At 27.7% G+C, this 13,968-nt stretch overlaps 1 protein-coding gene across 1 annotated transcript; it reads right to left on the bottom strand.

Moving 5' to 3' along the window:
- Positions 1-10,961: 10,961 nt before the first annotated feature.
- LOC100211238 (protein singed) lies at positions 10,962-12,906 on the bottom strand. Its single transcript, XM_065791150.1, has 2 exons — positions 11,960-12,906; positions 10,962-11,810 (listed from the first exon to the last, which is right to left on the bottom strand). Exons 1-2 carry the CDS (start codon positions 12,789-12,791, stop codon positions 11,155-11,157), a joined length of 1,488 nt encoding a protein of 495 aa, XP_065647222.1. The 5' UTR covers positions 12,792-12,906; the 3' UTR covers positions 10,962-11,154.
- Positions 12,907-13,968: the final 1,062 nt, after the last annotated feature.

Genomic DNA, 13,968 nt, shown 5'->3' with positions numbered 1-13,968 from the left:
TCTGCAGGAGCAGTAACAATTTTTAATCGCTCGGTTAAAAAAAATAATCTAATTTATAAAGAGTTTCTAGGTGATGGAGACACTTCTTCATTCAAAGATGTCAAAAACTCAAACCCTTACCAGGATTTTGACATCACTCCAATAAAACTTGAATGTGTAGGTCATGTGCAAAAAAGATTGGGTACACGACTTAGAAATTTAGTCAAAGCACACAAAGGCACTAAAACACCTTTATCAGGTAGAGGTAACCTAACAGAAAAATGTATAAATTCTATGCAAAACTATTATGGCATGGCCATTCGTCAAAATGTCAACAACTTGTATGCTATGAAAAAGGCAGTTTATGCTATTTTATTTCATTTTACCAACTTTGAAAACCAGCAAATGCAACATCAGTTTTGCCCAAGAGGATTGGCAAGTTGGTGCAAATATTGGGCTCTAAATAATACAAATTACAAATCAAAATCATGTATACCTATCTGGATTAAGAATCTTATTTTACCAATCATCAAGGATCTTCAGGCTGATGATCTTCTAATTAAATGTTTGCATGGAACGACGCAAAATGCCAATGAAGCATTAAATTCTATTATATGGTCTCGCGTACCAAAGCACACATTTGTTAGTAAGTCTACAATTGAAATGGGGACATACTCAGCAGTGCTGCATTATAATGATGGTGCTAATGGTGTATTAGAAGTTTTAAAATACTTTGGCTTGAGTGGAATTGTTACATTAGCTTCGTCAAGTAAAGTTAACAAAACCAGAATTCGACATATGAAGTCAAAGTCAACGGATAAAAGTAAAATGCAGAGAAAAAAAATAAGAGCAGTTAAAAAAGGTTTCATAGACGATCAGCAAATAAAAGAAACAACTGATAGTTACATCTCTGGTGGATTTTGATAATTTTTATGTTGTTATATATTTTTTTCTTATTTTTGCTTTTTTCTCAATATGTATTTTTTTAAACTTTGAAACACATTTTCTCATTAACAAAACAGAATTACATAATACAATTTTCAGGATTTGTTTATCATAATATAATACTTCATTTAACCCTCAGAATTTTCATAAAAAGTTATAGAAAGTGAAATATTGATGTTTATAGTGCTGAATTTATTGATATTTCATATATATATTAGGTGATTTTGTTAGAAATGCAATATTTCATGAAATAATTTAAATTATAAAAATTCCCACGGTCAAACAGGGTGAAATATGATTAGGAAGCTATGTTCAAAATTTTAGTTTCAGTAGTTGAGGCAAAATTAAGTTATTAGGTTTTGAAGATTTACTAAAAACACATGTTTTACAACCCATTTTTGGCCATTATGGATAATAAAATTAATTAAAAAAAAAATTATCTGTTTTTTATTTTATTTTAATATAAAATAATTGTCATTAAAAAAAAAAAAATCAAAATTTTGATTATTTACAAAAAAACTTGTTTTCAGTTGTGTGCCACCTTAACAAGCACTGCTTGACTGCTCCTTTTAAATAATTTAATAACTTTTTTGTTTTTTATTTCCTCTTTAAGGATTAAATTCCATAGTTGCGGTTCTCGGAAAGATGGGAAAGTCAACTTTTTTAAGTGACTTTTAACTTGTCTAAACAATATTGCAATATTGATATAACTGTGAATGAACGAATAATATATATTATTCAAGCAATTTTTATTTAGGTGTTTTATTTTATCCATGATGCCGATTGGCTTGGAGATTTTATTTTCGATGAGTATGATTTTTTCAATTAAGATTTTCTTGAAAAAATATTCCCAGGATTTTTTATTGAATTGATCCTTTCAATATCAATGTTTTTGACCATAAGCTGGATATGCTGAAGTGATAAATTATCAGAATTATATGGTTTGTGAAGTAAAATATATTTGGTTTTGAGGATATTTAAGGAAAGTTTGTTAGCTTTGAACCATTCGTTTTTGTGTTGCAGCTCACGATTAACTGTAGAAAATATTTTTTTTATATTGGAGTGTCAAAAGAAAATATTTGTATGATCAGCAACTAAAAAAAAATAAATTAAGTTTGTTTGAAGTTAAGTGGATATCGTTTACATAGAGTAAACATAATAAAGATCCAAAAATAAAGTCTTTGGGTACATCACGACTAATTGGTTGAGTCACGATACTTTTTGTTTTGTTATTTAGGTAAAATCTATATCATTTTGGACTGTTATTTGTTATTGCATATATATCTAGCTTGTACATGAGGATCTCATGGTTAACTGCAGCTTGTGCAGGAGGATCTCATGGTTAACACGAGCAGCCATGAATTGTGCAGGAGGATCTCATGGTTAACACGAGCTTTGTTTTAGAGGCAAGTCCGCTACCACTGCGTGGTAGCGGACTCTAAAACAAAGGATCCGTGGTTCAAACCTCATCTCTGGGCAAGTTTTGCAAAATCGGTTAGGAAGGAGACGTGAACGTCCTATTAAATGCTCATCCGCGGTGCTCTGTGATAAGGGACTTCTTGGGGTACTTAAAACAAAATTAAAAAAAAAATCTGAAGTTTCATGGTTTTGGTTAGGAATTTGCGACTTTGGTTAGTAAGGAGGCGTGAACTAGCTAGTTAAATGCTCTTCCGCGGTGCTCTATGACAAGACTGTAGGGATTTTTTGAAGCACCTTAAAAGGATATTTGATATATCCTTAGTAAGGTATACTTTTCTACTTTCTGAGGTAGAAAATTATATTAAATATAATGATTTGACATTTTCTACCTTTAAGGTATAACTTTCTACCTTTAGAAGGTAGAAAACTGTACCCTACGAAAGGTATATCACATACTCTAACCTAAGGTAGACATTTCTACCCTTTTTAAGGGTAAATTTAATAAAATATAAAGTTTAACAATGCACTTTAAAAAAGTACACTGCTTGTTTGAAATTATTTTGGAGAATAAGTTGCTGACTATGGTCAAAACCTAAATGAAAATAGTCATTATTGAAAATCATGTTTAGAAATTTGAAAAGCTAAATTGGATAATAAATAATCTTTCCATTTGTTAAAAGTTTATTCAGTAAAATATTTAACGTCTAAAAGAAACATAAAAACTTATTTTTTTTTTAGTATACAAAATTATCTTTGATAAAATCTCTACCAAAGTAAAAAATAACAATATATTAGGATAGGTCAAGCGCTAGTAGTTTGCATCTAAAGTAAAATTTCTAATGGAGGCAACAACTGAGAACAAAGGTGTAGAAGTGCCCCACGTGCACCAATTAAATTCTTTAATGTTTTAAGTATGATACTTTTTGGCCGTGTGCAAAAATCTTCAAAACTTAGGAATATTCATTGTTAAGTCAATTGCTAAATTTTTGCAAAAAAATGCGGTGATTGGAGTCTGGGAATTAATACAAAAAAAAATCATTAATTAGTATAACATATCTAGCAATAACTTATTAATGGAATGGATAAATTACTTCAAGTTGTATGGTGGAAAATCACACTGCAATAAATTTACCAGATCTTATAAAGATTTTTGTCAAAGATGTGTTTACCAAATAATATAAAAATAATGCATCAATAATATAAGTTATGTTTTCATAATCTTCACGATAGTAGTGTAAACATGACTTCTAATCTGCTAGGTTGTAAAGAAACTTGACTTAGCTCAAACCCTAAAATTTTATAGTACATGAGCAATGTTACAGTTAGATTGGCTAATGAAATGTCGAAATGTTGTAACTTTTCAAAGTTTCGATAGCCAAACTAGTTTTTATACTATATATATACGACAATTATACTATATTTCTAACTATATACTTACAATTATATTATGTTTCCTATGCTAAACAATTATATTATGTATTTATGCTAAACAATTATATAATGTTTCCTATTTTATATTATGCTAAACATAGAGCTTCAAACTAGTTATTTTTATTAATATTTTGTGTACAAATAATAATTTAAATGTTTATAATGAATTTAAAAAAAATTGCAAAAGTAAAAGAACTTGTTAATTTTAATGAACAATTTTTAATAAAGCGTAAATCAAGTAAGAATCAAGCAAATGACTTGTATTGCGAAGTTGATCATGAATTAAGATGAAGTCTTTGAAAATGACAATTTATTTGCAGAAATCTCAATATACTAATCTAAACAACATAAATGTTTCAAACTCCAAGTATTTAGTCTATGAAACCGTGTACTATTTATAACCCAGTTGCATAAACAAAAAAGATTACTGTCTGATATAAAAATGTTAACTGTCTTAATCTAAGTAACTGTGAAATGACATAACTTATTGATATCTCAATAGAAAAATTTCAAATTCATATATAGTTACAATTTTATAAAAGTTTCTTTTTTAATATATTATATTTTTTACTTATATTTGTAAGATTTCATTTTTTAGAGGTAAATTGCAGAATATTCAAATTCTATATGAACGTATCGCTTGTGAAGCTGTATGACTTATTTTTGTAGGGAAACTTGTTAAGTGTAACTTTATCATCAAATTTTATCAGAATATTGAAACCGAAAATGGTCACCATCAAAATATTTTGCTTGCGTGAGGTTTAACAGTTTAAAAGAACATCTAATGAAGTTAAATGAAATCCATGGCCATAACGCAACCGATATTTAATACTACCCAGTTGCCAAAATTTCGCCAAACTTCAAAACTTTTTTAATAAGTCTTAATTTATATTTAATCAATGTTAAATTAAAAAAAAATTATTTTACAAATATTTCAATTTAAAAAGGAACTGCAATTGAACGACCGCAAAGGTCAGGAAAATTTAAAGCTGGTAGATCAAAGTAATTAAATCGGTGAACTATAGTAATAAATCATTAAGATAACAGTTTTATATATTATAACTATTTTTGTCTAGCAGTAAAAGATCATTTCTGATGATTTCATTTCTGATAAGATCATTTCTGGTAAGATCATTTCTAATAAGTTCATTTCCGATAAGATCATTTCTAGATTTTTTCTATTTACTTTACAATTTGCCTTGCGACTAAAGTACTTCATAATATTAAGAAAGGACAGACACTGCTTCTAGTTTTACATTTTATGCCCCCTGCATTCACATTGAAGCACGAATGTTATAAAAACCTTTTTAAACTTCCTCTTTCTTTTGTGCAACAACCTTTTTGCTTTCATTTTTTACCTTTTTGTTTATGCTTAACTTCAACTACATTTAGTGCATTGTCTGCTGTCAATGATACATGTAATAGGCTAACGCAATTTATGAGTTAGACTTCATTCTTTGATTTATATAAAACCTTTCTTTTCTTTCAGTTGAATACATTTTTATGAAGTTAATTTATAAGCTCCATAGCTTGTTCAAATTTTGTTTTCGAATAGTTTGCTAAACCGCTTCTTTTATCAGCTAATAAAATTAACGGAGATAACTATTTTTCTGCTCATTCAAGTTTATCTTTTTGAATAAAATCAACACTTAATGAATTTTCAATAACACCAACCCTTCTAGCAGATTTTAGAAATTTTTCTTAGATTTGTTCCATATTTTGGCCACTATCGAAGTTTTTTTTGTTTAAAAAGTAGATATCAGAAAAAATCTTTCAATTTTTCTGGTTACAAAATTTGTTTTAAATTTCCTTATTTACTTGATCAATAATTAACTTCTGTTGTGTTTAGTAGAGTGAGAAAGATTAAAACATTAAAGTCTAGCTTAAGCTATGCCCATTTGATAATTAATTTTTTTAATCTTTGAGTGTGAAAAAATATTTTTTATATAAATATACATCAGACTATTTTAATGTTCCTAAAAACAATGCATGATTAGACACTTTATTCAAATCTAGAATTTAGTGCATGCCTATTAACGTGGCTAAATGCATAGTAACGCATATTGGCCGCGGAGCCAAAACGTCTACACAAGAGTATTCAATGTGCAGCAATGACGTAGTTCAAAAGCAACTCGCAGTTACCAAGATCAAAAGAGAGCATCATGGTCTCACACAACTTAAAGTTAAAAAATTGAGTCAAGCCAGAAGCTTCACCTGCAAATAAAGTTCTTATTTGACTGAAAAAAGCATTCTGCAGTCAGGGTCTTGGTGTATTGAGCTTATTGTAAACAACTTACAAGTACCCACACCTCGAGCTCGCAACTCAATCTGTTTCTAGATCATGATATTGAAACACTGTTAAAATTGCAGTAGCGCGCAAAGAAAACAATTGCATAGATAAATCACTTACCATATGTTTAAATTTTACAAATATTGGGCTTAACGGATTTTGGAGACCGCAGAACGCGAGGCGACTTTATTCAGCAGTTTAAGATCACCTTAAACATTGAGAGATTTTACTTTTACGTGCCACAGATGCAATATGATGCTAGATTGGTTAAAAACTTTCGGAATCACAGTCTTTGTCTAGATAAACAAGGAGTAAATTATTGAGTTTACAGAGAGCAGTTTTTTACAAATTGATTATTACGTCACTGGATTGCTTTCGGCAAAAGTGTACCAATGCACAACTTTAGTTACTTCGTATGCAGCACTCCTGTCAGAGCAAAGGGCATGTTACTGTTCATCTTTGCTGATCGTTTTTTGATTTTTGTTTTTAGCTTTTGTTGTATGTTTTGAAATGATCAATTACTTGATAAATAACTTTATTCCCAAATTTTTGCTTTAATTCTTTCTTCATTAACCATAATACCAACTAAAACAAAGTCAAAATGATCAACTCTATAATAATCTTTAATGATTAACTCTATAATAATCTTAAATGATTAACTTTATAATAATCTTTAATGATTAACTTTATAATAATCTTTAAATAAAAAGAAAATTGTAGTTATCATATTTACATAATACTTTAGTTTAAATGATTTTAATCAAAATTTTATTTTTTCTAGAGCAGGTACTGATAAATTGTGAAACTTCTTTCTACCTTTTCTCTTTGTATAAGCGTTCTTAGAGTGTATTATTTTCACACTAAGAACATTTAATCGCTTGTAAACATTTGTTCGTAATTGTTTTTTTATAGACAATAGATACATTTTTGTCTTCTGTAAGAAGAGTACAGTAGTTTCGTTTTTGTCATTAATCACGTATCTGTCTAATAGTTTATTGAAAAGTCTCTCTCTCTCTAAAGAGACGAGACGTACTTATCTTTAATGCTGTTTCATCCGTCCCATTAAACTATTTTCAAAAGTTTATAACGCTTTCTAATTGTTTATTTATATCGTTTATATGTTTTCTGGCAATTATGGCATCAGCTTTTGCAGTGAGGTTACTAGCTTTTTTTTATACTTAAACGTATTGCAAATATAGATTTCGTTTTACTTGATATTATAATAAACAAAAACGGATAACACAACATACTAGAATAGTATTTTTTCACAAAACATTATCATAAACAATTAAATTCTTATAAATGACATACGGAAAGAGATCATAAAGTGCACTCTATACATTTTTTATTCGTACATTACACTTTAAACATTTTTCATTCTAAATCATCCTGGTTTTTGGGGTGCCAATAATGTTGTTTTTGTGTTAAGTTGATGTGTTCTGCAAAATATAAGTTGTAAATAAAAGCTGTTTTTCATCATTCAAGATGTTATGTCGAACAATTTTACTGTGAAACGAGATACAAAACAAAACAAAAAAAACACCCTTAACTATTTTTGGATTAACGTTTGATATTTGTTTTATTGATATAGTAGTGATAGCAGACTTTTGGTGAATTTTGAAGTCATAGTATGAGTGTTAGAGTTGATTACATTTATATCTTAGAAGTTTTACTCTTGTTTTCATATTTTCGTTTTTTAATGTATATTTTTTTGATGGATCTTGTTTGTTTAATAATTCCAGAAACTTATTATAATTTTATATTAAGTTAAATTTAGCATGACTGTAAATTACGTATTTTCTGTTTTAGTGAAAACTGATCAAATTCAAAAACAATAAAAGCTTTTATTTCTAAATGTTGTATAAAAGCTTTATCTACTACGAACATTAAGGACAACTCTTTACAAGCAATTATTCGGAGCAGGCATCGTTTTTGTATATAAGATATAAAATATAAACTTTTCTTATTGCATCAATCTTTATAAAATAAATAATTAAACAAACAGGGGCTCAAACAAAAGCAAAAAAAATGACAATACGTTATCGCAATCTTTTCATAGAGCCTCTATATATACTTTTAATAGAATATAGATATTATATCAATAAATCTATAGCTATTATATTAACAACCCTTATTATATTAATAATGGATATTATATTAATAATCTTAATGAACATAAAACTGTTGCATTGTAAATCAAATAAAGATAAAAAACCGAAAAAATAGAATCAACAAACTTCAGAGTTACTCAAGCATAATGAATCTCAAATTTCTTTTTTGATTTGAAACTTAAATGAACTTGTTGACTTTGTCATACATTTAAATCCTTTTTGATAGATATTCCATATATTTGGACCTCGATAGACATTGCTGTATTTAGTATATTCATTAACGTTTTGAGGCAGTTTATATTTGTTACTTATATTTGCTCTTAGATAATAGTTTTCATTTCTATTTATTTCAAACTTGTTGTCAAGGTTTTCAGGAGTGAGGCTATTGTTGAATTGATACATAAAAATTAAATGCTGATTGATACTTATTTCAAAAATATCCGTCATTTTCATATCATTCATTATAGGTTTGCGTGTTCACGCATATTTTTGAGTAAACGGTTCTGCACGCATTTTTTTGTAAGCTATAAATTTTTTTATGTTTTGATGGTTGCGTCTTGCCCATGATATACTTGCATAACTGATGAAGCAATGAATTAGTCCAAAACATATTAGTTTAAGACTTTGTTTATTAATATACGAACGAACTCGATACATCATTCCAATTATATTAGTGATTTTAGATTGAATATATCTTATTTGAGGAAGCCAGGATAAATTCTCATCAACAAAGTTCCTAAGAATCTTATACTGGCTCGTTTTTTAACTAGTTTATCATTTAGGATAAGGTCAGGCAACTTCAGAGGAAGGTTTTCTTCTTGTGCTTTTTTTATGGAATAATATGTAGTTTGCTTTCTCTGAGTTAAGCGAGAGTTTGTTAGCCCTAAACCATTTATCTACTTTATTTAGTTCAGTATTTATGTCTGCATATAATTTCTTAATATCATTATTAGTAAGAATTAAATTTGTATCATCAGCAAACTTGACTGAACTTAGTTTTAAAGACGTGTTACAAAAATCATTTATGCAAATTAAATCAAGAGGGGACCAAGGATAGATCCTTGGGGAACTCGACATAAAACATTTAATACTCCAGATTGTATATTACATACATATTGTTTTCTATTGGTAAGATAACTTTTAATCTAATTGTAAGTTTTATTAATTATACAATAGTGCTTTAGTTTGTCTAATAGGATGCAGTGATCAATTGTATCAAATGCTTTTAATAAGTCAATAGAAACTCTTAAGTTAATTTATTTTGTTTAAAACCATTAATTATTTGATCAACTAATTCAATGATTGCATGTTCAGTTGAGAGATTTTTTTGAAATCCAAACTGGTTAGGGTAAAATAATTTGTTTTTAGTGAAGTGAGTATAGATTCTATTATAAATTACACGTTCGAAAAGTTCTGACAATACAGAAAGTATTAATATAGGTCAATAGTTGGTTATGTCCGAATGTTCATTACATTTAAATATAGGAACTACTTTTGCTAATTTAAGTCTATCAGGAAAAATCCCAGAAGTAATTGAGAGCTTTAGTATATGGATTAGAGGTCTACTTAAGCAGATTTTATTGAGGATAATTATATCACTAGATATTTCATAAAACCCTGGTGCTTTCTTCTTTTTTAACGAGGAAAACGCTTTTTCAAATTCTTTATAGCTAAGCTTATTATCTTACATGATAGCGTTATTTGTGGGTTTTAGGTAGTTTCTAAATAAATCAGATGTTGAAATTATTTTATTAGAAAGGTTTGGACCAATATTTATAAAATATTTGTTTAATTCTTGCGAGATTTGTTTTTTTGCAGAATATGTCAGTGGTATTAATATTAATTCTCTTTGGTGAAGAAAGTGAAGCTAATTTTTTTCTTCTCATTATGTCATTAATGACGGACCACGTTTTCTTACTATGAAACTTGCATTTAATGATTTGATTACTGTAGTAATTTTTTTTCATAAGATTTTAATAAAAGTATTAGTATTTTTTGTAATTTTTTCATTATGATTATTTTCATTATTTGTAAATCTTTTCATAATGAAATTGGTCAATTTTCACTAAAAACTTATAGAAGATACGTAGATGACAATCGTGCTAGATTTGAATCAATAGAAAATCATGAAAAGTTTCAAAAACTATTAAAATTACATCAGAAAAAGAAGCATTTTCATTTAAACTGCTAGCTTTTTCATTATTACTTTAAATATTTAGGTAATCGATACATTTTTTTCGAAGTTTGATTTTTGTGAGTGGTTTATATTATCAAGTTTTGGGTGAAAAGCTAAATTAATTACTCTTTGCATTCAAAAGCCTTTTTTTTTATGTTGTCTATCTTAAAACGTTGGGTCAGCTTAATAAAAGAGAGTAGAGAAATATTTTAAACAAAAATCTTTAAAAATAAAGTACTAATTAGTACATTAGTAAAAACAAATTTTGTTTATGCAAATTTTTAATGTTGAAAGATAGAGGTTATAAATACTACTTTAAATGCTCATAATACAGTAATTTAAATAGAAAGACTTTACATTAAAAAAAAGTTTTAAGTATTTATAAACTATGGTAAAATATGGTGCATTAGGTGAAATATGAAAAAAAAATTTGAAAAATTTGCATAAACAAAATTAGTTTTTATAATACTTAATATATTTAAAGTATTGCATAAGTATAAATTTTCTTCATCATTTTGTATTTGTTGCTACAAAAGTTTTCAAAGAATTTTTTTTAAACAGTAAACCACCTTTAACAAACAAACGGCACTGGTTAGGTCTGCAATAAGACTTTTAAAAACTAATCTACTTTTTGTAACCATTATATAGTGAAACATTTTAATCTTGTCATAATTAACACATCTTTAAACTCATTCGTAATCTTTACAATTGAAGAAGAAGAATAATATATCTAAAACTGAATCTCAAAATAGTATTAAAGAAACATATTAAATAAGAAAATCTCTTTACTTTATGAGTTTTTTTTAATACTCCCAATAAATTGATGGCCTCACTTCCTCCTCTGTTGCGTAAATATTTCCATTTTTATCACTTCTTAAATATTTTCCATTCGGAGCAAGAATTACCATTTTGTTTTTACTATGAAGCTGGCAAAAGAACAAATCACCTTCTAAATCAGAAAAAATCATTGAATCTGAATCTTTCATTTTCCATGACTTTCCGTCGGAAAACTTAAAACGATACTTTCCACTTTCGTTTGATACGTACACTGCAGTTCCAGCACCACGGTTACACATAACTTTAGTAGATGATGATGATAATCCAACGTAACCATATTCGCAACGAAGAACAAGTATTGGGCGATTGACTATTTGGATTGTAAATAAAGAATTTTCATCTTTGTTATTCTCAGATATAAGTGAAAGTTTTCCACCGGACGATGAAGTTATATAGCTTCCACTAAAGTTTCTTAGCATAACGTGTTGATCGTGCCACTCCATTTGAAAATAACTGTTCATAGATATATCAGACTTGGCGATGACTGACTTATCTGTAGTACAAAGGTATGTTTTTAAATTTGTAACTATGGTTACACAATTCTCTGTATTTGCGTCAAAACCAATTTGAAATATTTCGGATGCTCCAGCCTCTTCAAAAACATTGGCAGTAACATCAACCCCTAAATACATTTAAAAACTCAACCAATTAGTTTAATAAAAAATAATTTGCCGCAAAAATACCCTTGAAACAAGAGCTTATTTACTATATAGCAAATATATAAGTATTAAAACAGATTTTATTACCAAAAAACAAAATCGAACAACAAACCTTGTTTTACAGATAACTTTTTACCATTGCTAGCAGTAAAAATGCATTGAGGTTTACTTTCTTCGATCAAAAACTGCTCATCTTTGCCAAAGTTATCTTTATTTGCAATTAATTTTCCCTTGCTACCTTGAACAGTTAAAAATTTATTATTGTTGCATTTAAAGCCGTACATTAATCCACTTAGATAAAGTACAAAAAACGTGTCATTGCTACATTTTTCATCTAAATAACCTGTTACACCATTTAAGTATCGACCATTTAAATCTCTAAATGCATACTTTCCATTACAAAACTCGATTGAAATAACATAGTTTTTACCCCACGGAAGATCTTCATCAGCTCTAAATTCTTCATCTGAAACGTGAACATATCTTTTCCGAGCTACACTCATTATATTGCAATGAGGATGATTTTTAATATGGATCGCCCATATTGCATTTAGTCCCGCTTTTTCTTTTATTTGGAAACTAATACCTTTACTAGTTCCTGAAAGATATTTTCCATTACAATCCTTAAACATCCAGTTACCTTCGTCTGTAAGTTCAATTTCAAATAGAAAAGAATCACATTTAGTATCGCTATTGCAAATAACGACGCCATTTTTGTCTGACTCTAAATACTTTAAATGAGGACTTCTTAAGTAACCTTTCATTGACGAGGATTTACTTATCTCAAAGCCCCAAACTTGTTTACTGCGCAACGAAGTTCCAGTGACACTAATTTGATTTCCAAACTTCTCCGAAGTTAGATAAAAGCCTTCAGAGTTCATTAAACCAAACTTTATTTCATTAAAAAATTCATTTTTAGATATTTCACTAGTTTCATTAGTCATTTTGTAAATTTTGACCGTAGACAAAAACAAAAAAACAACAGAGAATAACAAAGCTCAAAGCTTAATTTTTTTCTTATTATTTTAGGAGTTTAACACTATTAAACAGCTCTAAAATATAAAGGCTTGTTTTGTAGTTGAAACTTTTCAATCCCCAAAGGAGATATTTACATTAATTGTCCGATTTCTAAGTAAATTATAAAAATGTTTTTTTCTAAACCCTTGGAGACTCACTTTTTAAAACTTATCGATTACTTCCTTTAATTTTATAGAGAATGTTTTATAAAACATAAGTGTATTCATAAATAGTAAATAACATTAATAAATGTTTTTAGAAGCTTTACTTTTATATGTAAGTAAATTACTTTTATATGTAAGTAAAAATAATATAGATATTATATATCTATACCTTTGATAACATTTAGGAATTCTTGTGAATTTATTGTTTAATTTATGCTACAGCTTGTATGGGTCTTATAAAAGAAATCAGTTTAACCAAGAAAGAGAAAAATTACTTTTTTTTTTTTTTTTTTTGCTCTCAGTAATTTTACAGAACACATTTATTACAAATATACTTAAACAGGACTTCCAGACGACATATTAGTATGAAACCCTTTACGATATTAGCTTTAATAAAAGAAAGTTATTTAAACCAATAAATAAAAATAAATCTACAAAGACTATATATTATTGTACATATAACTAGGGGTGTACCGGAAGGGGAATTTTGCCGGATTTGCCGGAGTTGTTAATAAAATTCCGGCCGGAAAAAGAATTTTATTTATTTTTTACCTTCAAAATTGAAAGTGAAAGCCTGCACCTCAGCATCGTGGCTATATAATATATATTTATAATTAATAATATATACATATATGTATATATACATATATATATATATATATATATATATATATATATATATATATATATATATATATATATATATACATATATATATATATATGTATATATACATATAAATGTGTGTATATATATATATGTGTATATATATATTATATGTGTATACAAAATTTTATCACAATATTTAAAATATTTGTGCATAAGAATCACAATGTTTATGTGTATCTTGGATCTTACCCCAAGCTTCTCGATGATAAAACTTATTCAGTCTTCTATGAGTTCTATGAGATCTTATCAAGTCTTTATAAATATATTCAAC

Source organism: Hydra vulgaris, chromosome 02 (genome assembly GCF_038396675.1).
Source record: "Hydra vulgaris chromosome 02, alternate assembly HydraT2T_AEP".
In the NCBI taxonomy this organism is placed as follows: Eukaryota; Metazoa; Cnidaria; class Hydrozoa; order Anthoathecata; family Hydridae; genus Hydra; species Hydra vulgaris.
Note: the sequence above shows the minus strand (reverse complement) of the source record. Positions and strands in the feature narration are given on the sequence as shown.

Coding starts and splice junctions, on each gene's coding strand:
- LOC100211238 (XM_065791150.1), bottom strand. CDS start 12,791: ATGACTAATGAAACTAGTGAAATATCTAAAAATGAATTTTTTAATGAA. Junction 11,811..11,959: donor AAAGTTATCTGTAAAACAAG/GTTTGTTGTTCG, acceptor AAATGTATTTAG/GGGTTGATGTTACTGCCAAT.